The sequence below is a fragment of the Rana temporaria genome, chromosome 4 (genome assembly GCF_905171775.1).
Source record: "Rana temporaria chromosome 4, aRanTem1.1, whole genome shotgun sequence".
NCBI classification, from domain to species: domain Eukaryota; kingdom Metazoa; phylum Chordata; class Amphibia; order Anura; family Ranidae; genus Rana; species Rana temporaria.
The window spans coordinates 225,468,742-225,494,696 of NC_053492.1; the positions used below are offsets into that span (position 1 = coordinate 225,468,742).

The 25,955-nt window shown below is 42.9% G+C and overlaps 1 protein-coding gene across 2 annotated transcripts in view; it reads left to right on the forward strand.

The window, feature by feature from the left end:
• The window catches only part of SMAP1 (small ArfGAP 1), a 311,133-nt gene that overhangs the window by 84,495 nt on the left and 200,683 nt on the right, over positions 1 to 25,955 (forward strand). For both annotated transcript variants that reach the window (XM_040349919.1, XM_040349920.1), the window contains exon 3: positions 25,081 to 25,166. In XM_040349919.1, the coding sequence (XP_040205853.1) occupies positions 25,081 to 25,166 (86 nt within the window). The remainder of the gene's footprint in view (positions 1 to 25,080; positions 25,167 to 25,955) is intronic.

Genomic DNA, 25,955 nt, shown 5'->3' on the forward strand with positions numbered 1-25,955 from the left:
TCAAAAATTGATTTACAGTGGCTGAAATTTCTGACTGTGGCACATGGTTTTCTCCACCTGACACAGACTCCCTGTGATACTGCCATGATTTTATGGTTTGTCAGATTATATTGACTGGTAAGCGGAGCTGCGGCCACATCATACGAATGTTGCATTAGACTTCTGACAGTAATGCCCAACTTTATGGTATTTTGACAGAGAAAACGTTAAGGTAAAAAAATCCCTCTCACTAGCATACTTCAAAATGCTTTTTTATTGTTTAGGAGAAAGTGATTTTAAAGGAATGTATTTGAAAATGCCCAGATCGCGCAACAAAATAAAAGCTTCTAGTAAATATTTTAAAGGGGTTCTATATCTGGCTTGCACCTCCTCCATAATTTCCCTGGTTCTTTACAGTTAAACCTGGAGGAAAGAAATATGCAGCCTCAGGGTCTGACTCTAAACAAGTATGTGGAGCCAGAATGCTGGACATGCATATTTTTCCCAGAGATTTTTTTTAAAGGTTTAAAGCCGTCAGATCTACATAATGGCACGAGAACTAGCAATTTTAAATTGGGTGAACAGCAATGGAAGCTTGCATACTTATTTCAGGATAGACTTCCTGTATTATAGCAGTTGTAAAGGCAGAATGTTGTGTTTTTTTTTATCTTGATGCAATCTATGCATTAAGATAAAAAGCAGCCTGTGTGTAGCAACAGCTCCAGCACCCTTAATACTTACCTGAGCTCCGTCCTTATCCAGCGATGTCCAAGAGTTCCTCAGCAGTCCGGGACGTTTCCTCCTGATTGGCTGAGACACAGCAACGGTGCCATTGGCTCTCGCTGTTGATCAATCAGGAGAGAGTGGGTGGGGCTGAACAGGCAGCTCCATGTCTGAATGGATACATGGAGCTGCAGTTTGGCTCAGGTGCCCTGTGCAAAACCACTGCATAGAGCAGGTAAGTATAACATGCTTGTTATTTAAAAACAAGAGACTTTACAATCACGTTAATACAGGCAGTCCCTGGGTTACAAACAAGATGCATTCTGTAGTTTGGTTCTTAGAGGAGCTCCAGGCTCCTTCAGAAAAAATACAAACACTGTAACTGCTGACTTTTAATATTGGGACACTTGCCTGTCCTGAAATCCAGTGGTGTCCCCATCTAAGCTGATTTTTCGATTGGCGGTTGGGTGCTGCCGTCGCCATCTCCACCAGGGGAAACCAGCAGTGAAGCGTGCTGTGCTCTGTCAATGGCTTTGCTGTGGGGGAAGGAGGGGGGGACAAATTCTGCTTTTTGGAGCGCATTGGCTTCCTCCATGGACACCCTGTTTGTTCAAAGACTTGCGCATGGTAGACTCATGAACAGGGATGTTTGCCAGTCAGTGATGTCTTCAAGCCTTTGCTTGTGGATTCTGATTTACCTCCTTAAAGTTTCTGCATTGTGCCATGGAAGTCCTCTGCTGGGCCCCGATTTCTAGTAAGAGTAGCCACACAGTAGGCCCCCCCCCCCCCCCCAACCTTTAAATACTCACCAGAGTCCTCAATTGATGCAGCGCTATGACTGGCTGCAGCTCTTTTCTCCCCTCTTCCTGCTTTCACAGGCTTCACTGAAAGCAGCAGGAGCCATTGGTTATCGGTCAAATCCTGTGATGAAGGCCGAGCTGCACAGTATGTGCCTATGAATGCACACAGCCTGGCTTGGGAGTACGACTGAATGTGTGCCTTCATAGCCACATGGCTTGTTATGGGGGCACCATAGCAAGAAGGAGAGTACTGTGCTGGCAGGGGACCACCAAAGAGGTAAAAAAAAAAGTGCAATATCTACCATATTTATCGGCGTATAACACGCATAGGGGTATAAAACGCACCCTAACTTTAAGAGGGAAGTTTCAGGAAAAACCCTTTCCACAGCTCCCTGCGTATAACACGCAGGCACAGTTTACCCTCTATTTTCAGGGTAAAAAAGTGAGTGTTATACGCCAATAAATACAGTATTTCACAGAGCAGATATATACATCCATTTATATTATATAATATAATATAATATTTTTTTTTTATTGTAATAAAAAAAAAACAATCCTTTTTTTTTTTTTTTTTTTTTTTTTAAATATTAAAGTCTTTCTCCTAAAAGAGGAACTTTACTCTGTTGTGATTAAAAATGTACAAAAAAGGCACCTTTTAGAAATGTTTAGTAAATGGAAACCAAAAACAGATACTTCTAGAGTATTGCAGGCTTGCTATCCTTTCCATACATTATTTTTGTTTCCTCCTTATTTTATGGTAATTTTTTACTAAGGGCAGATGAATTCATCTCCATTTTATTTCCTGGAACTTTTGGGTCTGCCTCTTGGTACATGTGACCGCAACTTCCCAGGATGCAGCTGTGAGTTCTTGGTTACATCACCAGTGCCTCAAAAACATGGCAATTTAAAAGTAAAAGCAAACAATATTTAACTAATTAATGCAAAGAGATATATCAGCTTGCAGAACTATATACTGGTGTGATTTTTAGTGAAGGGGGAAAGATTCAATCCAGGTTGAACAAATAGTGATATATTTTGTTTTTCTGTCTTTTGTCCTTTTCATTTCCTCACACTTTTCATTGTTCCTTTGCTGACAGAGGTCCGAGCTTCTCCATTACTCTGCTTGGATTGAGGCCCTTTGTAATGCCATAAATCCTAAATTATTTGCCTGTAGCTTATCTTAATTTCAACCATCTATTTCCCAAAAGTTTTATGTTTGTGCCTTTTTGTGCTTCGCTCCTGTCAGACGTGAGCCGCATATTTATGCATTAGGTGCCATTAGCGGAATAAGTCTAATCTCCCGACACAGCAGCTGTGAAATGAAATGGCAATGCCTGGGAGGTAGAGTATGGCATCAGTGCACACTAGAGGCCCCATGAGTGGGTCCTTTACTCACCCTAGAGGAAAGCTTCTGAAATCTCTTCAAGCATTTAACTAGTTATGGACACCCTTGCTGTGCATTCTGAACATATATGCTTTTTTTGTCTTGAGTAGTTGAAAACAACTATTGCTGAAGCATAATTTTATAATAAACTATTAGTATTATTTCAGTTAAGATGAAGGCTAAAAGTGCAGTTTGATTTTACTTTTGCTCTAGAAAATATTATTTAAAGATGCCAAAAAAACAAATACTAGTTGAATTTATAGCACTCACGGGGTTTGGGGCAAATGTATTCATGATTTTATAATGGGTTTGTGTTTTGATGGACTTTTCCCTTGCAGGTCAAAATTAATGCATATCTAGCACATGTTAAAATGGAACTTCACTCTCCCCAATCAACATTGATTATTTGTAACCCTTGTGCTGCTAGCATTAGTAAATAGATGGGAAAATCTTTTTCTAGCAAAAAAAAAAAAGTAAAGTTAGTCCAATGTTCTTTGTATAATGTGGCAGATGATGTTAACCCGAGTTATTAGATACCCAGCATGTCACACTTTAAAATTGTGCACACTTGTGAAATGGTGCCAAACTTTGGTACTTAAAAATCTCCATAGGCAACACATTAACATTTTTTACAAGTTACCAGTTTAGAGTTAGAGGAGGCCTAGTGCTAGAATTGTTTCTCTCGCTCAAACACACGTGGCGATACCTCACATGTGTGGTTTGAACGGCGTTTACATATTTGGGTGCGACTTGCTTGTGCTTTTGTGCGTTCGCATATGGCATAAATTATTTTTATTTATTTTACTTATGTAAACATGGTGCATGACAGGTCCTATTTATGGAGAGATGTGGGGTCTATAAGACCCCACATCTCTCCTCCAGACTGGAAAGCATCAGATCAAAAAAACAACGATCTCGGCTTTGGTTACATCTGCAGCCCGAACATAATGTCGCAACGTCACACCCGGGCCTCCGACGGTCATGAGGATGACTGGTGACCGGAAATCTCTATGCTCTTCATCCTGCGGCAGTGGATTCTTTCTCCAGCTCCCCGATCGCACGAGCGAGACCGGAGAAGCACCAGGGGGCGGCAGTGGGGGTTGTTGTTCCCTCCAGCCGCCTGTAAATATGATCAAGCGGCTGAACTGCAGCTATGATCGTTCTTATGATGCACAGAATTGGCTGAAGAAAGATATCTGAATGATGCCTGCAGCTGCTAGTTTTTTTTCAAAGTGATTTCTCAACCAAATAAAAGTGGTTTGTTAACCACTCCAGCCCCGGAAGGATTTGCACCCTTAATAACCAGAGTGTTTTTTACAATTTGGCACTGCACTGCTTTAACTGGTAATTGTGCCGCCACGCAATGCTGTACCCAAATTACGTGTTTTTTTTTTTTACACAAATAGAGATTTCTTTTGGTGGTATTTGATCACCTGAAACAAGTTTTTCTACTTTTTGTTATATAAAAAAAAAAATACAATAAACTCCATTTTAGTCATACGTTTAGGCCAAAAAAAGATTCAGCCACATGTCTAGGCTAAAAAAATTCAATAAGCATATATTTATTGGTTTGCACACAAGTTATAGCTTCTACAAACTAGGGTACATTTTCTTAAATTTACGCAGCTTTTAATTTGACCGTCTATTTAAATTCTTGAGGTGCTAAAATGGCAGGGCAGTACAAGCCCCCCAAATTACCCTATTTTAGAAAGTAGACCTCTCAATTTGCTGAAAAGCATGTTGAGCACATTGAATATTTTATTAGTGATTGAAAAATGACAAAAATAATAAAAATAAATATTCATTTTTAAAGTTGTCACTGAAATGATATATTGCTCGCACATGGCATGGCTATATATGAAATTACACCCCAAAATACATTCTGCTGCTTCTCCTGAGTACGGGGATACCACGTGTGAGACCTTTTTTTTGGCAGTCTAGCTGTGTACAGTACCTCGAAAACCAATCACCACCTTCAGAATTTCTAAGGGCATAAAGCATTCAGCTCAAAGTCAAATCTATATACAGATGCCAGCATCTGGCTCTACGCCAGTGGTTCTCAACCCTCTAGTGCCGTGACCCCTTGATAAGATTTTCCAAGTTGTGGGGACCCCTAACAGGAAAATGTATTTTCATAGCGTGGGTTGAAAGCACTCAAGGAAACGCAAGTAATTTGCGCCCCTAACCCACAGACATTTAGCACTCTGAGTCCCTTCCACTCGAAAAGTATTAAAACCCCTTATAGTACATTTTAGGATGTACCACTCTTTCTCTTCTTCTTTCTTTCCCTTTTTATCTCTCTATCCTAATTCCTTTTTTTTGTTCCTCCCCCTCTTATCTCCCTTCCTGGGAGATCAGTGCGGGCTTCAGGAACAGCCCAGGATTTGGTGACCCCTGGAAAATCATCATTTGACCCCCAAGGGGGTCCCAACCCCCAGGTTGAGAACCACTGCTCTATGCCATCAACTGGTCTTTGAAGTTCACCCCTCCCATGTTAAGGTTGTAATCGTGGACACAGAGGGGCTTCTCAACACCAGTCGCCATTGCAATTTGGACTGTCATATCTGCGTAAAGGGAGGACAGAACAAAAACATTTTGTGTATCCCTTCACTTCACTGCAAGCAAATTATTACAATTCAACCATATTTCAGGTGTTACAGGGGGCCAAATTACACAGCCAAAGCCACAACCGCTTCAGCCCCGGAAGATTTTTCCCCTTGATAACCTGGCCAGTTTTTTGCCATACGGCACTGTTGCTTTAACTTACAATTGCGTGGTCGGTCAATCGATCGCTGTACCCAAACAAAATTTTGTTTTTTTTCTTGCAAACAGAGCTTTCTTTTGGTGGTATTTGATCACCTCCTGCGATTTTTCTTTTTTTGCGCTATAAACAAAAAAAGCAACAATTTAAAAACAAACATTCTTTTTACTAGTAATGGCGGTCAGCTATTTTTAGCGGGACTGTGGCGGACAGATTGGACACCTAACTGAAATTTTTGGCACTTTTTTGGGAACCAGTGACGTTGCAGAAATCGGTGCTAAAAATATGCATTGTTGTACTAATGTCACTGGCAGGTAAGGGATTAACATCAGGGGGATCAAAGGGTTATATGTGTTTCCCTCACTTTGTGTTCTATGGGGGACTGTGACTGGGGAAACGCACAGATCCGTCTTCCTGCATAGCAGAAAGACAGGATGTGTGTGATCTCCCTGTCAGAACGGAAATTAGCCCCATTTACACAGGCAGATCCCCATTCTGTCACTACGAGTGGCCGACAGACACAGTCTGCCTCACCCGCCAATTGGCTCCCCCGCTGGCCACTGGGTGTGCGCGCGCTCCCACAAATCGCTGTGTACGAGCTGACATCCATCTATATCGATTTGCGGGATCAAGCCACCTTGCCACAGTTAAACTGCGGCAACTGGTCCTTAAGCATGGAGAGATGCAAAGTTTGCTTTTAACTACTTGCCGACCAGCGGCCGCAGTTATACGGCGCCAGGTCGGCTCCCCTGCGCGAGAGCACGTAGCTCTACTTCACCTCGTGAAGCGGCCACTAGGGGCGCTCGCTCGTTACAGAGCGTGGATCGGGAGCTGTGTGTGTAAACACACAGCTCCCTGTCCTGTCAGGGGGAGAAATGCTGATCTTCTGTTCATACAATGTATGAACAGCGATCACTCATTTCCCCATGTCGGTCCACCCCCCCCCTACAGTTAGAACACACCCAGGGAACGTACTTAACCCCTTTCCCGCCCCCAAGTGTTAACCCCTTCCCTGCCAGTGGCATTTTTTATAGTAATCCAATTAGGGCCGAAACAATTAATCGATTATGAAAATTGTAATCTATTAATTTCATAATCGATTAATCGGCCAGTAACATAATGGGGTTAAAAAAAACTAATTAGCTCTTTATAGTACAAAAAAAGCAAATTGCTACTGTAAATATCACTTTCACTGTCCACAGTAAAAAAAAAAATGAGCCCCTTACAGTAGGGATTATTTGCTCTTTCTGTACTTATTTTTGTTTTTTTAACCCCATTATGTTACTAAACCTCTCAGGCCTGGGTCGCACCTCTGTTTTTTGGTGCTTTTTGCAGAAACGCACTACAGTTCATTTACATGTTTTCCTTTGGGACACGCTCACATCCATGATTTTTTGGAAAGGGCAGGGACTTTTTAACGCAAAAGAGTGCTATATTTTTTTTTTTTGGGGGTTCAATATACTTTAACCGAGAAGCTGCAGAAAAACATGTAATGTGTTTTTGTGGCAATTTGTGTTTTGTAATCTGCCCAACAACAAATTGGCCCAAAAAAAATAAAAAAATATTTTTTTTTTTTTTTAAGGCTATTAGTCGATTAATCGAAACAATAATCGGCCAACTAATCGATTATGAAAATAATCGTTAGTTGCAGCCCTAAATCCAATGCATTTTTATAGCACTGATCGCTATAAAAATGCCAATGGTCCCAAAAATGTGTCAAGTGTCCGCCATAATGTTGCAGTAGCGAAAAAAAAAACGCTGATCGCCGCCATTACTAGTAAAAAAAAATATTAATAAAAATGCCATAAAACTACCCCCTATTTTGTAAACGCTTTAACTTTTGCGCAAACCAATCAAACGTTTATTGCAATTTTTTTTTTATTGCATTTTTATGTATCGGCCTAAACTGAGGAAAAAAATAGTTTTTTTGTATATATTTTTGGGGGATATTTATTATAGCAAAAAGTAAAAAATATTTTTTTTTTTTTCAAAATTGTCGCTCTATTTTTGTTTATAGCGCAAAAACTAAAAACAGCAGAGACGATCAAAAGAAAGCTCTATTTGTGGGGGAAAAAGGACACCAATTTTGTTTGGGAGCCACGTCGCACGACCGCGCAATTGTCAGTTAAAGCAACGCGATGCAGAATCGCAAAAAGTGCTCTGGTCTTTGACCAGCAATATGGTCCGGGGGTTAAGTGGTTAAACACTAAATATGAAATGAGTACTGTTTTAGGTGTTCTGTTGCAGTGAAGATCCACTTTAATGCCTTTCATAGTGGCATGAAGCTTAATGTATGAAGATAGCCAACCAGGATAAGGATCCCCTTTTTTTTTTCCCAGCCAAAGTAATTAAAAAATTACATTCACATGCCTGAAGTAAAGCTCTTTACGCTTGTGTTTTAACGCAGGCATGTCCAAAGTTTGGCCCGCGGGCCAATTGCGGCCCCCTTGGTGATTTAATATGTCCCTCCTAGGGATTTGGAGATATAAATAAAATCAATAAAACCAATGCAGCCTCACATGTGCCCTGGGGGCCACAAAATATGTATACTGTATTTATCGGCGCTGCCTCGGAGGGGACAGGACGTGCGCCATCAGATTGCATGAATAGAATCTTCTGTTTACTCGGCGGCGGCTGAAATAGGAAGTCTCGTTTCCTGGGATGCCATTGGATGACTGTTCCGTTTATCATAGGAGGTGGGACTTTGTCCTAAAGAGGCCACGAGTAAACAAGAAATTCTCCTGTTTGTAATCTGACGGCACTTGTCCCTCCCCCTCCGAGGCTGCAGATGGGCATTGATCAGGCTGCACTGATAGCAATGGTAAGGCTGCAGATGGGCACATGTGAGGCTGCATTCATGGCAATGGTGAGGCTGCGTTCATGGCAATGGTAAACCTGTGCGTGTTATACGCCGATAAATACAGTATATCCAAATAACACGCCCAAGTTCATCCTTAGTTCTGAGCAGCGCTCTGGGATTATTTTGGGCCACAAAAGAGATAAATACAGTATATCCAAATAACATGCCCAAGCTCATCTTTTCACCACACACAGAGAATTCTTGTTGGGCAGTGTATTAGTGCTCGGACGGACACACTTAAACCAAATTTTAATGGTTCAAAGAATGTCAGGTAAAATGGTTGGCCCTCTTTGGAAAAAACGGACACCCCTGTTTTAACGCTTTGTGAATTTAAGCATAGTGCTGTAGACCTTTCAGGTGATTCAAACAGGATCACAAGTCCAACGTGTTTGGTGGCAAACCATACTTTTCCAATAAACTCTTTATCAGTTTGGTATCAATAAATCCATGTATACAAATGGACCTATGGTAAAATTATAAGAAGTTGGAAGAGACAGGTACAGAAGATCGGGTGTACCACCACACAGATATAAATAATATTTACCCTTTTGGGTTATGTACCGGAGTATCCCTCATTTGCCATTTCATATTTTTTTTTTTTATGCATCTGTGCTCCAGTTCCATGTATCCATTATGTACTTTAATTGACCCAAAGATAGTAGTGTTTGCAATCCAAATGTCATATTTTGCCTGTCCCTCTTGGGGTTGTCTCAATGCCTTCACAATCCATTAGGGTACAAAGATCTATGTTACAGTCATTACCATAGTGTATGATATTTTCACTTGTCTCCAGAGAACCAGACCTAATACTGTGCCATTGCTTTGAAGCAGTAAAGTGAATCCATGGGCTAAATTCTCGAGTGTAATAACTTTCATAGCTGCATATGCCATGTTATCTGGCATGTTTTACTGCAGTAAAGTTAGTAGTGGCCCATTTATTTTTGTATGCAGCCTAATCAAGCAGCTAGAATAAGAAAAGCCAGGACCCTTGTGATCAGTTTACTTGTCTTGGTAACTGGCTAAAACTGCATGTTTTGTACCCATAGATCAGTATTTGATTATAGGGCAATGTCACATTGCAGATCTGTACCACATAATATTGCTTCTTGGGTATAGTTTGTAGACATTAAATTATAGCAAAATATGTGACACATTAAAAGCAAACAAAACAGAGACATAGGGGAGATGTACTAAAACCCGGTGCACACAGAAGCCGATTTGGTTACAATGCACAGCTGCACCAGATTCTAACTTCAGCTTGTTTAATTAAGCTTTAAGCCCAGGTTCACACTGGGCTGCGTGGATGAAGCCGTGCTAGTTTAGCTGAACTCGCACGATTTCACTCCCGCACGGCAGTCCCGTTTTTTTTTTTTGTCTGTAATTACCGAGACATCTGTGCAGGTTTCTGCACAGATGTCAATGTAAATCATGGCCTGAAATCTAAAAGTAGTACATATACTACTTTTTTAATCTGTGCAGAATCGCACTGATTAGGACAGTCTCATTGCCAGCAAAAATGCCGCCAATTTGACATGCGATTTGACATGTCAAAATGCATCAGTGTTAACCAGGGCTAAGACCTAGAAGCTGATTGGTGCAAACTGAATCTGGTACAGCTTTGCATACAAACCAAACGACAACAATGAAAAATCCCCAGCTCATCTTATCGGCCAGCCTGCAACAAACCAAATTGTCATGTCTAACAGTTCACGTTGAAAAGAGGGGTTCAGTTTGCACACATTTGCAAATACATGTGTAAACTGCAGAGGCTGTGACAAGGTCCCCCCATTATTATCTACATTTGGAGAGCCTCCATGGTAGGAGCACATGTATAATCATAGATTGAGGGCAGGTATGCTTGGAGAGAGCCCACCCTGCCTTAAAGAAACAGGGGGTGCACTGGACACCCAGCAAATGGCAGCAAAGGTGTCCTGTGTCATCAAATAACTTGCCAACCAGCCCGCAACAAACAATGTTGAAAACGGGTCTAGTTTGCACACATTTTGGAATTGTATGTCCAAGCTGTAGAGGCACTGACAAGGCACCCCAGTATTATCTTCAGTCCTAAATCTATAAATTGAGAGCCTCCATAGTAGGAGCATATATATATATATATATATATATATATATATATATATATATATATATATATATATATATATATATATATATATATATATATATATGTGTGTGTGTGTGTGTGTGTGTGTGTGTGTGTGTGTGTGTGTGTGTGTGTGTGTGTGTGTGTGTGTGTGTGTGTGTGTGTGTGTATATATATATATATATATATATATATATATATATATATATGTGTGTGTGTGTGTATATATATATATATATATATATATATATATATATATATATATATGTGTGTATAGATTGATAGATGCCCTCCCAGAACTAACTGATCGTGCGGTCGGCATCCAGCTGCCTGACACCCAGAACTGCATGTCCGATGTGTAGAGCAATTGGAAATGCTCATGCCTGGGAATGGGCTGACAAAAGCTCAGGTGCCAGGATGGAATTTGTTGACAAAACAATTGGTTACAAAATATGTTTAAGTTCATATGCTTTATTTGCTTAAAACGGAAAGATTTTATGATATCTTTAAAAGATGTATTGCAGTTTGTGCAGTCCTCCACATCTGCCATTTTTAAAGTAGATGCTCTATAAAGTACTGTAAACAATTTAAACCTGTATTTTTCAAATGGTAAACCCAAAATCTGCATTATCACTATCGTTGACTATCCATTTTATCGTGTAGCTGTAACTTGGCTTTAAAATGTTACTTTTTTGAAAGTTTTATTGATTTTTTTTTCTAATCCTGATTAAAAAAAATGTAGTCTTGCATACAATGTATCCCTTAAACGTTCTAGAATTAGTTTGAAATTATTTTTCCTGCTATGTTTGACATTCGGCTGTCAACACTAGTTGTCTACAGAACTAAATTTCACAAGGATGTGAACATGTGTGACAATTGGCAACACTGAGCAAATTGAAGTAAGGGAGAAAGACATCAAGTTTAAAAATCCCATATCTCCTCTGATTACAGCCAACTGCAGCTATATAATTGGGTTAATATAGTACTGGAGTCTAAATTGTATTTTCATGCATGTTTAACAATTTGTGTTGTGTTTTCTATCCATTGCCTGCTAATTAATCTGAATAGACTTTTCTCTCGAGTCTCTCTTCTCGGCAAAGATAGATTATCCAGCTGATAACTCTTGGCACACTTGACGGATCCATCCATCAACATGCTTCTCAATGTACAGCACTAATAATTATCTCTTTGTATCTAAATAATTATGTAGATTTTTTTCACCATTTTGCCTGTATGAGGACTTGTCATATAAATGTATGTGATTTAACCCCCAAAGGTTTAAGTTGAGATAAATGCATAGCTTTTTCTGAACCTGGGAAGAAATGCAGAACTGCTGTGCTTTTAGCAACTCCATTACAAGTATAATTTATGACGCTATGAATTGGGCTTCCTTCATTTATATACTTATAAGTAAATGCTTGCAATTTCCCATTCGAATAGTGCAGCTGATGCTTTCTGTAGTGTGGCTTGGGTTAATCAAACAATCTTCCTAATTATTTAAACAAAGGTTATATATACTCTGCCATTCATGTCTTCAGAAATTCAGTCAATGTGATGTGGGTTGCCATTTAGAATTGCCCCCCCCTCTCCATTTCTGTGATATAAATGCATACACTTATAATAGGTGAGCATCAACTCAAAGTCCAAAGAAACTGATTATGTGAAAAGGCATTCAGATTTCTGTGATGTGATACTCTTCAACACAGTCCATGAAACAACAAAGAGTTAAAAAAAATGTATATTTCAAGGAGTCGTGAAACGATCATACACCCACTAATCCAGTGTGGAGATCTTGTCAAACCAATCAACCACTTTGTGCCCTCCACCACAGAACAATGGCCTCTTACTAAATTAACTGTATCCCATAACAGAGATCAAACTTGCATGCTCATCAATGACCATCCAGGCATCCATCCATGGTGAAAGGACTTCACCAGACTCGGACTCCTGAATTGGACCAGACATCATCCATTCTCAGAGAACAGAGGCCTCACATAGTCTAATATCAAATATTTCTATTATAAAAAGACATATACTTGGAGGTAAAAGTAGATACATCATGTAAAAACAAATAGTACCCTAGTGCCTCTCCGGTGTCCACCTGGTGGGCAGAGAACCGTCATGGCTTAAAGCATTTGTTAACCCAATTTTTCATTTGATTTTCTGGTACCTTTTAAAGCAGATTAAACAGCACAGTGCTTGTGCTGTGTAATCTGCCCCCCTCTAAACGATATATATAAAAAAAAAATCACTTCCTGTATCTTCTCTCTAATTAGACCACGAAAATCAGGGCAGCTCCGCCCTGATCACCGCGGGTTTAATTGCGGGCCTCTGTCATATGCTATTGTCCCTTCTGCTCTCCTGTCTCTACCCCCCCCCCATCACCCCCTCCTTCCTGCATGTCAGCTTGTGTTTGTATCTCTGCACTCAAGTAAAATTTTACATCTTTTTTTCCTCACTGCCAGCCCCTCTATGATATCCTGGCAGAGCACACTGTACCTTTCTTTTAGAAAAACGAGTGCTGTAAATACTGTATTTTTAGCGCTGTCATCAGGCCGGTCAGGTTACTTTCGGACAGTTTCCAAGGCGACTGCAGAAGAGACTGAGAGGCCATGTGATCTCCTCGGCTGACATCAGAGAGAGGGAGATCATGACCCCTCCTGCAGTATCCATTCATCAGCGCTGTACAGCGGCCACGAGTCATGTGACCGGCCTGAAAACGGCTCTAAATCACTATTTACAATGTTCGTGTTTCTGTAAGAAAGGTACAGAGTGCTCTGCCAGGCTCTAATAGAGTTTGAGTCATATGCATTAACAAACCCTTTTAATAGGTTTGTTTGACCCCCCCACCCCAAAAAAAACCCCGACCCTGTTCCCCCTAAAGCATGCTTTACAGCACAGTGGCTTGTGCTGTGTCATTTGGCCCCCCTGTATCACCTGTCTGATCCTGCTAGTTTCTACCCGCGTACGTGGTCTCCGATTTTATATTAGGGCTGCTGAGCCCTGACACCGAAGTCGGTACCTGTCTCCGTCATCTGCAGCCCTACTCTCTCCTCTGACAGTCTCTCCTCCTCTCCCCCCTTGTCATCATGAGATTGCTTTCCTCTCCACCCCTCCTGCCTCTATTTGGCTGCATAATGCAGCACATTGGAAAGGAGGATATGCTGCCATTACTGGACGTGTAAGTGTTTGTTAGAAATGAACAGGGGGGGAATGCCTTTTATGACACTGCAGCCATGCGATCACATGATTCCCCTGTGCTGGCCAGCCTTTCTCTATGGAGAGGGGTGGAAATTACCCTGTGACATCAGTCGGCCAGCAGAGGGGAATCTCAGCCCCTCCAATTTGTCTGCAAAGATATTGATTGGTTTACCCAAACGATATTATAGTGTCTACAGAATAGGGGGTATATATATATATATATATATATATATAATATATGACAGGAAGTTAGGTAAATCTGTGGGTGTTGTCACAGTCGGGACATACATTTCTGCCTTGTTAGACAATACACCAATCATTATTAGGCGTCGGCTGCCAGAAATAGCCAGGAAGGCTAAGGGCCGTTGGAAGACTCCAGCTGTTCAGAGTGAGGCAATTAAAGGCCTCTATAAAGTAGCCCAGAGGATAACCACTAATTGGCTGCGTCACTCCTAAGGCTGTGTGAACAGGAGAGCAGTGCCAGAAATTCTGATGAGGTGAGGAGACCATTGACTTTTTCCTGTGTTATAGAAAGGAAGACTATTGTTTTGTGCTGTATGACCAGCACTGTCTACCCAGCAGTAGGCTGTGGTAGACTTCATAGATAGGTTCCTGTGTGGAAGGTAGACGCCCAGAGTGGCTAGAGTTTATTTTATGTTTTGATTTTGTTTATGCTGTTTGGATGCTTGCAATTGTTTTCCAGCAAGATGGAAAAATAAACCAGAAACTTTGTTTTCAACCGTCTTCGACTGCCAGTCTGTATAAATTCAGTGTGTGGTGAACCCAACCAAGGGGTCACACACCACGCTACCGAGCAAACCCCTATATATATATATATATATATATATATATATATATATATATATATATATATATATATATATATATATATATATATAATATATATTATACTAGTAATATTGGGAATCAGTGATTTGGTTAGCGGTGCTGCGACATTGCAGCAGGCGGATCGGATACTTTCTTTATCGTACATCACGGGACACAGAGCGGCATTCATTACTATATGGGTTATATGGAGTACCTTCAGGTGTAGACACTGGCAATCTCAAACAGGAAATGCCCCTCCCTATATAACCCCCTCCCATAGGAGGAGTACCTCAGTTTTTCCGCCAGTGTCTTAGGTGTTAGTCATGGTTTAGCTTGCCTCCACATCCTTGGGATTAGGTGAGCTAACCGGTTCTGTCCAAAAAAGCCTCAGCGCTAAAGTGGTCAGTAACCGGACCCCAAACCCTTGGGGTATAGCCCATAATGCTTTTCTTTTTAGAGAGCTGGACCCTGGGCCCAGAACTTGGAAACCTTTGGGTGCCTAATGTTTCTGTTGCCAGAGTGCTATATGGGCCCAGGACAGTGGATCCTTCATAGGAACCCAGGGCCTGAAGGTCTAGACATCCCCACCGAGATGGGGGAAGATTGGGCCTCTTGCTTGGCAAAGTCCTGCGGCATGGAGCAGGTAAGTGAGGGGAAAACTTGCGGAACTTGGTTCTTAGCAGGTTTTTTCTGGGGGGTCACAGGGGACATGCCTAAAGTTATGCACTGCATCTGGCAAACTAGTCACATATCATAAAGATAGGATGGCTCTATATGTATTATTCCCCATAAGATGTGACCTCCCTTGTAGTGTTGGAAAAGCATTGAGTGGGGCCTGTGTTATATAAAAATATATGTGTGTGTCAGAGAGCTGTGCTTACCTGCAAGCCTCCAGGCGATGCTCCATTCAGTCTTCCTCCTCACGGCCTGCAAAGCAGGCAAAACGCTGACCTCCTCATGGTTCCAGGCTGCAGGCTGCAGTTTGCTGGAGCAGAGAGGTCCCTTCCTCCCAACCCCACCCCCCCCCTGTCGGGAGGGGCATTTCCTGTTTGAGATTGCTGGGGGGGAAGGGCGGGTCAGTGGCTTAAGGAAGGGGCGGCCCTTCCTTGTTTGTTCCATATAGCTCATTCAATACTTTGGAACTGAGGAGGAAAGACCAGAACGGCAAGCACGGGGCGCCGAGGACACACAGTGGCCAGAAAGAATATTGCAGTCTTCAGAAAGACTGTTTTCAAGCCTAGGAATAGGCTGTTTCTTTTCCATCTCATAGTTTTTCTTGCAATACTACTCAGGGGGACAGAATGTTTTTTCTTTCCTAGATTTGAAAAAAAAAAAAAAAAAAAAAGAGAAGTGTCATCTAGGGGAGAGGAAGCATTTTTTATCCCCCAAACAGGTGTTTGGGCATTTAACTATTTATAAGTCCCAGGTACCAATAAGTAGCAGGTGTACCTCGGTATTGTACCATGGCATCAAAAAACAAGGGTACAAGAGGTGGGGATTCCCCCAGAGAGTCTGAGGTCTCGGACAATGCTATGCCGCTGCTTTCCCCACAGGGAGCCTTGGGGCCATCGGGATCTGGGGCTGGAGCTGACGCGGGTCAGTCCAACCCTAAGATGGTCACGGAGGAGGTATTACTCACCTCTTTAAAAGAGATGCAGAAAAGCATGGGTAAAATGATAGCCGCAGCTATGCGGGGCAGTAAGCGGAATAGATCTCCGTCGCCCGAGCGCGGACCCTCAGAAGAGGAGGTCCTTTCCTCAGGGGAATTGGACGACCTCTTGGACAAGGACCAAGTAGGTTCAGGGATCGAAGATCCGGATACAGAGGAGTCTGGGGCAGTCTCCCTGAGGGAGAGCTGGTGGATTCAAGGATTGTCGGACTTGGTCCATAGGGCATTCAACTTGCCAGTACCAGATCTCCAGGTATCGACGGTTTCAGCTTTGGGCTCACTGAGGGCGCCTCAAAGCAATGCTGTGTTTCCGATCCATCCTCTATTAGAGGGAGTTTTGTTCCAAGATTGGAACAAGCCAGATAAGATCTTCTTACCACCTAAGAAGTTCTCTGTCCTATATCCTATGGAAGAAAAATTTTCCAAAAGATGGGCTACTCCTGCAGTGGACGCAGCCATCTCATGTGTTAACAAATCGTTAACATGCCCTGTAGAAAACATACAGGTGTTCAAGGATCCAGTTGATAAGCGCTTGGAAGCACTACTTAAGAACTCCTTCACTACTGCAGGGGCAGTAGTACAGCCAGCTGTGGCTGCGATTGGGGTCGCTCAAGCATTATCGGATCAATTTAAGCAGATGCTTAAACTTATTCCTGCCCAGCAGGCAGAAGAATTTTCGGATGTCCCTAAGGCCATATGTTTTACGGTAGACGCAATCAAGGATTCTATCCAGCAAGCGTCACGTTTATCGTTATCCCTTATCCATATGAGAAGACTCTTATGGTTAAAAAGCTGGGAGGCTGAGCCCCCATGCAAGAAGCTCCTGGTAGGGTTCCCCTTCCATGGAGGACGACTCTTCGGAGAAGACCTAGATAAATACATTCAGACCATTTCAAACGGCAAGAGTACTCTCTTGCCAACTAAGAAGAAGGTTCAGGGGCCTGCGTTTAAATGACAGTATTCCCCTGGGCAGGGGCCCTCTAATGCCAAGCAGTATCGACGGCCTCCTGCAAAAGCAAACTTCGGCTTCAACAGCAAATCACAAGGACAGGCTGTTAGAGGCAAAAGGCAGTGGTTTCGCAAACCAGCAAAACCAGCCCCCAAGCCAACCTTATGAAGGGGCGCCCCCACCCACGAAGGTGGGGGGAAGGCTGCGACTCTTTTCAGAGATTTGGGAAGCCAGCATTCCCGACGAGTGGGTACGGTCTTCCGTGGCCACAGGCTACAAATTAGATTTCCTAAGGTTTCCTCCTCCTCATTTCCAGGAGTCGAGGATTCCAAACGATCCGCCTCGGATTCCGGCCAGCCTGGAACAGGGGCTGGGTTTCTACTCCAACCTATTCATCATCCCCAATGGAGATGTCAGGCCAATTTTGGACCTAAAGATGGTAAATGCATATCTAAAGATCCGCTCATTTCGGATGGAATCCGTGCGGTCAGCAGCTGCCACACTCCAGAAGGACGACTTCATGGCGTCCATAGACATAAAGGATGCCTACCTTCATGTTCCAATTTATCAGCCACATCAAAGATATCTACGCTTCATGGTGGCTTCGCGTCACTTCCAATTCGTGGCGCTTCCCTTCGGGTTGGCTACGGCCCCCCGGGTGTTCACGAAGGTCCTAGCTCCGATCCTAGCCAAGCTAAGGATCCAAGGGGTCACGATCCTAGCATACCTGGACGACCTCCTAGTCATAGACCACTCGTCTCCCGGCTTGGAGCGAGCAGTGGCCCTCACGGTCCAATACCTCGAGAGGTTCGGCTGGGTCCTAAATCGAGAAAAGTCAGCTTTCCAGCCCACAAGGCAGTTGGAATATCTCGGCATGAGATTAGACACAGAACAACAAGGAGTGTTCCTACCTCTGAGGAAGGTAAAAGCCATCAAGGAATTAATCCTACTGGTTCTAAGCAAGAAAGAACCGACTATTCGCCTATGTATGAGGTTACTAGGCAAGATGGTGGCCACATTCGAGGCGGTACCATACGCCCAGAGCCACACTCGCATCCTACAGGCAGCCATCCTGTCAGCATGGAGCAGAAGGCCACAGGCCTTGGATATCCCGTTGCCGCTCTCATCAAGAGTCCGACAAAGTCTGTGTTGGTGGTTAGACCCTCAGAATCTACTGAAAGGGAAGTCTTTCAGCCCAGTGGCTTGGAAGATAGTGACCACAGACGGGCTGGGGAGCAATTTTGGATGGTTGCACTCGCCAAGGTACTTGGGCAAAGCCAGAGAAGCAGTTGCCCATCAACATCTTGGAGCTCAGAGCTGCTCGACTAGCCCTCAGGGCTTGGACGTCAAAATTGCAGGGGTTCCCGGTGAGAATTCAATCAGACAATGCCACGGCCGTGGCATACATAAATCACCAAGGGGGAACCAGGAGTCAAGCCGCTCAGAGAGAGGTGAGCTTGATTCTCCTATGGGCAGAGGCTCATGTGCCCTGCATATCGGCAATATTCATTCCAGGAGTGGACAACTTTCAGGCGGACTTCTTAAGCCGCCAGACTCTATGGCCGGGGGAATGGTCTCTGCATCCACAAGTCTTTCAAGCACTCTGCCAAAGATGGGGAGTGCCGGACGTGGATATCATGGCATCGAGACTCAACAAGAAACTAGACAGGTTCATATCCCGCTCAAGGGATCCGATGGCCTGCGGAACCGATGCGTTGGTTTGCCCTTGGCATCAGTTCAAACTTCTTTATGCGTTTCCCCCGCTCCAGTTACTACCCCGCCTGCTGCGCAGGATCCGGGTGGAGCACATACCAGTCATCCTGGTAGCTCCAGCATGGCCCAGAAGGGCATGGTACTCACTAATCTTAAGGATGGTAGTGGGAGACCCTTGGACTCTTCCTCTACGGCCAGACCTGCTATCGCAAGGTCCGATCCTCCACCCTGCCTTACGGCATCTAAATTTGACGGCCTGGAAGCTGAATCCCTGATTCTCAGGGGTAGAGGTCTGTCTCAGAAAGTAATCTCTACCCTAATCAGAGCCAGGAAACCGGTCTCTAGGGTGATTTATTACAGGGTCTGGAAGGCCTATGTAGGCTGGTGTGAGTCCAAGCGATGGCTTTCTCGCAAATTTACCATCGATAGAGTATTAAGTTTTCTCCAGCTAGGAGTGGATAAAGGATTGGCATTAAGCACAATCAAAGGACAGATTTCTGCTCTGTCAGTGTGGTTTCAGCGGCCGCTGGCCACCCACTCGCTGGTTAAGACCTTCCTTCAAGGGGTCTTACGTATTAGACCTCCAGTTAAATCCCCGCTTTGTCCGTGGGATTTAAATCTTGTTCTGTCAAGTTTACAGAAACAACCGTTTGAGCCGTTGGCTGATATTCCTTTGGTTCTACTGACAAGGAAGTTAGTATTTTTGGTTGCCATAGTTTCCGCAAGAAGAGTTTCGAAGCTGGCGGCCTTATCCTGTAAGGAACCATATCTTGTTTTTCATAAGGACAGGGTCGTTCTCCGCCCTCATCCTTCCTTCCTACCGAAGGTCATATCCAGTTTTCATTTGAACCAGGATTTGGTATTACCATCCTTCTTCCCTAAACCTACTTCCAGAAAGGAAGGGTTGCTGCATACCTTGGATATTGTCAGGGCCATGAAGGCCTATCTTAAAGCTACAAAGAAGATCCGGAAAACAGATGTGCTGTTCATTCTACCGGATGGGCCCAAGAAGGGGCAGGCAGCTGCAAAGTCCACCATTTCTAGGTGGATTAAGCAATTAATCACTCAGGCCTACGGCTTGAAAGGGTTGCCTCCTCCAGTATCATTAAAGGCTCATTCTACTAGAGCCATGGGCGCCTCCTGGGCAGCACACCACCAGATCTCTATGGCTCAAGTTTGCAAGGCGGCAACCTGGTCTTCTGTCCACACGTTTACAAAATTCTACAAGTTGGACGTAAGAAGGAATACTGATACTGCCTTCGGGCAGGCAGTGCTGCAGGCTGCAGTTTGAGACCCTCGGATTCCGGGGGCTCCTCTTTTTTGAGTTAAATTTAAAATTATTTTTCTCAACTAAGTTGGATTTATTATGATTTGAGTATATCTCTAAATTAAATCCTTTTGTCTTGGAGATGTTCTCCCTCCCCTCATTGTAAGCATTGCTTTGGGACATCCCATATAGTAATGAATGCCGCTCTGTGTCCCGTGATGTACGATAAAGAAAAAGAGATTTTTAATACAGCTTACCTGTAAAATCTTTTTCTTGGAGTACATCACGGGACACAGAGCTCCCACCCCTCTTTTTTGAGGACCATTTTGGGAGGCATACTGCTTGCTACAAAACTGAGGTACTCCTCCTATGGGAGGGGGTTATATAGGGAGGGGCATTTCCTGTTTGAGATTGCCAGTGTCTACACCTGAAGGTACTCCATATAACCCATATAGTAATGAATGCCGCTCTGTGTCCCGTGATGTACTCCAAGAAAAAGATTTTACAGGTAAGCTGTATTAAAAATCTCTTTTTTTTTGGGACCAGTGACATTATTGCAGTGATCAGAGCTGAAATTATGAATGAATGACTTGTATAGTGCAACGCATGCAAACTGAATTGCCTCTGGGTGCTTTTTCCAGCCAGTATCTGCTTGGTTGGTGTGGTCATTTTTACCCCGTAGGATCATGACACACTAGGGACACACAGTCATACACACATATATATATACAGGGCCAATTTGGACGATCCAATTTACCTACCAGCATGTCTTTGGAGTGTGGGAGGAAACCGGAGTATCCAGAGGAAACCCACGCAGACACAGGGAGAACATGCAAACTCCAGGCAGATGGTGTCGTGGTTGGGATTCGAACCAGCGAACCTTTTGCTGCTAGGCGAAAGTGCTACTTACTGCACCACTGTGCTGCCCCTAGTGATTATCCACTGATCAATGTATAAATGACACTGGCAGGGAAGGGGTTAACACTAGGGGGCAATCAAGGGGTTAAGTGTCCCCGGGAGAGGTGCTTTCTAACTGTTGGGGGGGGGGGGGAGTGTACTGACAGGGAGTACAGAGAGATCGATGTTCCTAATCACTAGGAACAGACGATTACACTGTACGCCCCTGCCAGAATGAGGATCTGCTTTGTTTACATTGGCAGATCCCCATTCTGCCTCTGAAGAGATTTCGAGGGGCCGGCTGACATCGCGTGCTGCGGGCCCGCTGTATCCATTTCATGGAGTGCCGTACTGATGGGCAATTTGCGCAATAGAGCCGCCCTGCCGCAGTATAACTGTGGCGGCTGGTTGGCAAGTGGTTAAAGGGATAGTTTTACCTTTTATCACAAAACTGCCTATACAGATGAAGAGCATCTGCAGATAAAAACAAACTGTGCCACTCTGACTTAAGTTGACTAATGTCCTTGCTATAGGTGTAGGCCGTTTACATACCTTATGAAGCTTGACTGGAATACTCCCAGGATGTTGCTAAGTGAGGCCTAGTTGTCATTTCTCATCTCCATTATCACAAGAGTGAACTCTCAAATGCTGACCTCAGAGGAGAGAAAGTATGTGAGGGCATTGAATCAGAGAAAGCGCTCACTCCTGCGATGGTGGAGGTGAGAAGTGACAACTAGGCCTCACTTGGCAACGTCCTGGGAATATTCCAGTCAGGCTTCATAAGGTATGTAAATGGCCTACACCTATAGCAAGAACATTATTCATCTTTAGTCAGAGCTGCATTGTTGAAAAAAATGTCATATGGGCACATGACTGAGTAATTGTCATACGTGTGAGAGTGCTGAAAGCTAAAAATGTACCTGGTTATAAATGGGATATAATTGCCCAGTGGGCAAGTGGTTAAATGTATTCATAGTATAACTACCTGAAATATGTCTATAAAGGGACTTCCCATAATCCGCTGAGCATCAGAAATCTGATTAAGCTTTGGAGTTTTTATTTACCGTAAACCAGTCATGCTGTATTTTATTGCACAGTATTACTTCTTGAATTTTTTTTTTTATGCAGTGGGAGCTAGCTAGGCAAATGTAGAAGCTTTTTTTTTTTTTTTTTTTTACAGGGATGGAGAACACTAGGCTCTAACTTTAACAGGGTGCTCGTTCATTAGATTGCGCAATTCAAAGTGCCAGCAAAAATTGTGCGACCAGACAACATTTTATTTATAGATGGAGAATATGAATAAATATATACTTTCTTGATCTATATTGTAACGTGTACAGTTGGAAAATGTTTGTTTTGGTGATAACAAAAACGTTAACCTTAGGCTGTTCAATTGTAAATGTAAAAAAAAGCATACAGAGCATTAAAGTGACGTACAAGTGGGAGTCATTGAATCATAATTAACAGACTCTTTAGACCATGGCACTCTGTTGCACTGCATTTAAAATCTCATTATCCTGGAAAGTGAAGAGGAGATGTAATTTATGATACAAAGAAGAAAATGGCAGTTAGCTGTGTTATGTGCATTTATAAAAACTTGTATACATCACATACATGTTTTTATTTATTCTATTCAAGTGACTTGAGTGGCAGATTGGTGCATCCATGTAGTAAAAAAAAAACATTCTTCTTTTTTTTTTTTTTTATATGAATTGCAATGCATTTCTATAAACTGAAACTTTGCGAGGCGTGGGGCATTTATGAACCCTTTCGCAAAGCAATGCTAAACCTGGAGCAGTGAGATGAATTGTCAGACAGATTTATTACAAGGTTATAGTCATAGAATCCTCCCTCAGTTGCTCTAAAGCTGCACTTGTTTTTGAAGGAAACCTGACCCTGATCACTTCATATACATCTGTTTAGAGTGGAAATCTCTTGTATCCTCCGTAATCTGTCATTGAACTTTTCAATCTGCTGCCCTTAGTTGCCAAGGAATATAAAAGTAAAGGTCTGTGAACCTGTCAGACTTTGCAGAAGGAGACACAGCTTGATTTGCAACTAATGGTGTTGATAATTTGCTTGATAAATGTCTCCCAGTGTATCTCTCTTGTCCATTTAACTGCAAAATGGGAAATGCAGCAAAGTGCATCACAAAGTATTTGTTTGCTGAGATATGACCTCATTTACACTGGCACAATCGGACCTGCATTAACTGTGCCGTTTTCAGTGAGTCTTTACTTTTGCTTCGTTGTGGTCAGTAATAGCTGTGTTTGGAGAAAATAGAATACTGTGCATCAAAAATCTGATTAGAAACTCAAAAAGCAGATAAACCTGCGTTTTTTTTTTTTTTTCGTTTTTTTTTTTTTAAGCTGGACCATCTAAATCGGGGGTCCTCAAACTATGGCCCTCCATGTTCCTGCAACTATCTCTTGGCTTGGGTGCCCCCATAGCAAGCTGCTTGCTGTTGGTGTACTCAACAGGAGGGAGGGTCAGTAGCACAGAAGAGGGACCCGAGAAGAGGAGGATCGGGGCTGCTCTGTGCAAATCCACTGCAGAGGAGGTAAGTATAACATGTTTGTAAAGTATTTTTTTTGTTCCTTTTATATACAAATAATCACTTTAAGGCCTTTGTTCAGGGTGTTGCACACTTATCTCCCCCCTGTATGCTGATGACTTTAATCTTGTCCTCTGTGCTCCTGCGAAACTGCCTTTTTTTTTTAACTTATTTTTTTGATTGACATCACTCGGAAGGTGGCCTTTCTTGCTCTCTGAGTTAGCAACCTTTTCCTGTAAGCCCTTCTTGGTGTTGGACAAGGTTGTCTTGAAGCCTAAAACCTCCTTCCTCCTTAATGTTGTCTTTCTTCCACCCCAACCAGGGTATTTACCATTATCACTGAAAGTGAAAGTAAAAAAATCCCACATTTTGGGTTGTCCTCAGAAAAGTAAGAAGGGAAATTTTCTAGTGGGCACACTAGTTCTTGTTACCTGGGGTCCCCAAGAGATTACCATAATTTGCAGGGATTTCCTCTCGCTTCCTGTTTTGGCTATGGGACAGGAAAAATGGGGGAGGGGGGGGAGTTTTGCCTATAGTTTTACTTTAAGGTGCTACAAGCTGCTCCTTGAGTCTGTTGAGCCTTCTTGGCCCATTGTTTTGTGGGCTTTTTGTAATTGATTACTGTGTGATCCACCCCTCAGTTGTACTGATTTTAAACACTCCAGTGGTAATGACCTAAGATCCTGTGTCCCCCTAATGTATGACTACCCAAATAGAATTTTTGACTTGCCAGTAAAATCTGCTACCTTTTTAACCTCCTTACTGCTTGGTACAAAACCAAGACTAGTTGAGAGAGAGGAATTATATAGGGGTATGTTCCTGCAACTATCTTTTTGCCAGTGTCCAATAACCTGTAAATAGTTGGATACAACTGAATGAATAATAAAGCTTTAAGGTCCTGTAATGTACTTTACTCTAAGAAACTGATTTAATGGTATAGCCATTACAAATGTGGGGCTCTTGGCAGAGCAGAGAGCTTGTGGCTGACAGTCACCAGCTCTCTGCTTGGGGAGCTGAGAGAACTGAGCGATCTACGGGGTGTGATCGCTTGGTTCTCAGTCTTGGAGGCGCTGGGGGACTGATTCTGCATCCATCAATGCAAGTATGATTTCCCATCATCTCCAAAGCCATCTTAAAGGTAATTTTATTGTAATAGGTAGCCTCAATGACCAATAGAAAAGTTCAGAGTTGTAGGGGGCAAAGATTTTACAATAAAAGTTAATATTTCCATGTATTTGAAGCTGTCCTTTATTCTATTTTTCACTTTATGCAAATACTGTTTTTTTGCAGGTTTGCAAGGAGTCTACTTATTAGCAAATATTACATTCCAAAGACTGATGTATACATAGATTTGCATGTAACAATCACTTAATTTTTTTTCTTTTTCTTAATAGTGTATGCAGGACATGGGAAACACAAGAGCAAGAGTGTTCTATGAAGCTAATCTTCCTGAAAACTTTAGAAGACCTCAAACGGACCAGTATCCTTTTTCAGCTCAGTGTTTTTCTTCTACAGGGTACAAAAGGCACATATACGGAATATAAAATGTTGGGGTAACACATTCACAGAATAAGTCACTACTGGAATGTCAAAGACTGAGCAAAGATTCTTCTTTGTAAAATCCATTTAATGGCTGCTGTGCAGGCTAAATTATTAAATGAAAACGCGGGGAAAGTTCGAAAGGGAAGTCTCAAAGTACAACATGTGGTTACTCTGTATGTTTGTAAAAAATGAATACCGTGTTTGCCGGCGTATAAGACGACCCCCTAATTTCCCAGGAAAAATGTTGGTTTTGGGATATACTCGCCATATAAGACTATTCCCTTCCTACTAGTCTTTCTGGAACTTGAGGGGTTTCCAGAACCGCTGACAGAAACAGGCTTTTTCAAATCTCACTGTGCCATTACATTACGTTGCATGCCTCACTGTGCCATTACCTTACATGCCTCACTGTGCCATTACATTGCATGCCTCACTGTGCCATTACATTACATGCCCCCCACTGTGCCATCACTTGCCCCCCACTGTGCCATCACTTGCCCCCCCACTGTGCCATCACTTGCCCCCCACTGTGCCTGAACAGTGCCATCACTCACGTTTTGCTGATTTGACTTCCAGGCCATGACAGTCGCTGTCTGCTGCGAGCGTCCATGGCTTGAAAGCCGCGCCTTCTCCTCAGACTGTCCTGTGATAGGCGGAACACAAATTTTCCCAGCAGCGCCTCTGTTCTGTGTTCCGCCGATCACGGATGTCTTATCTCGTCCAAGGA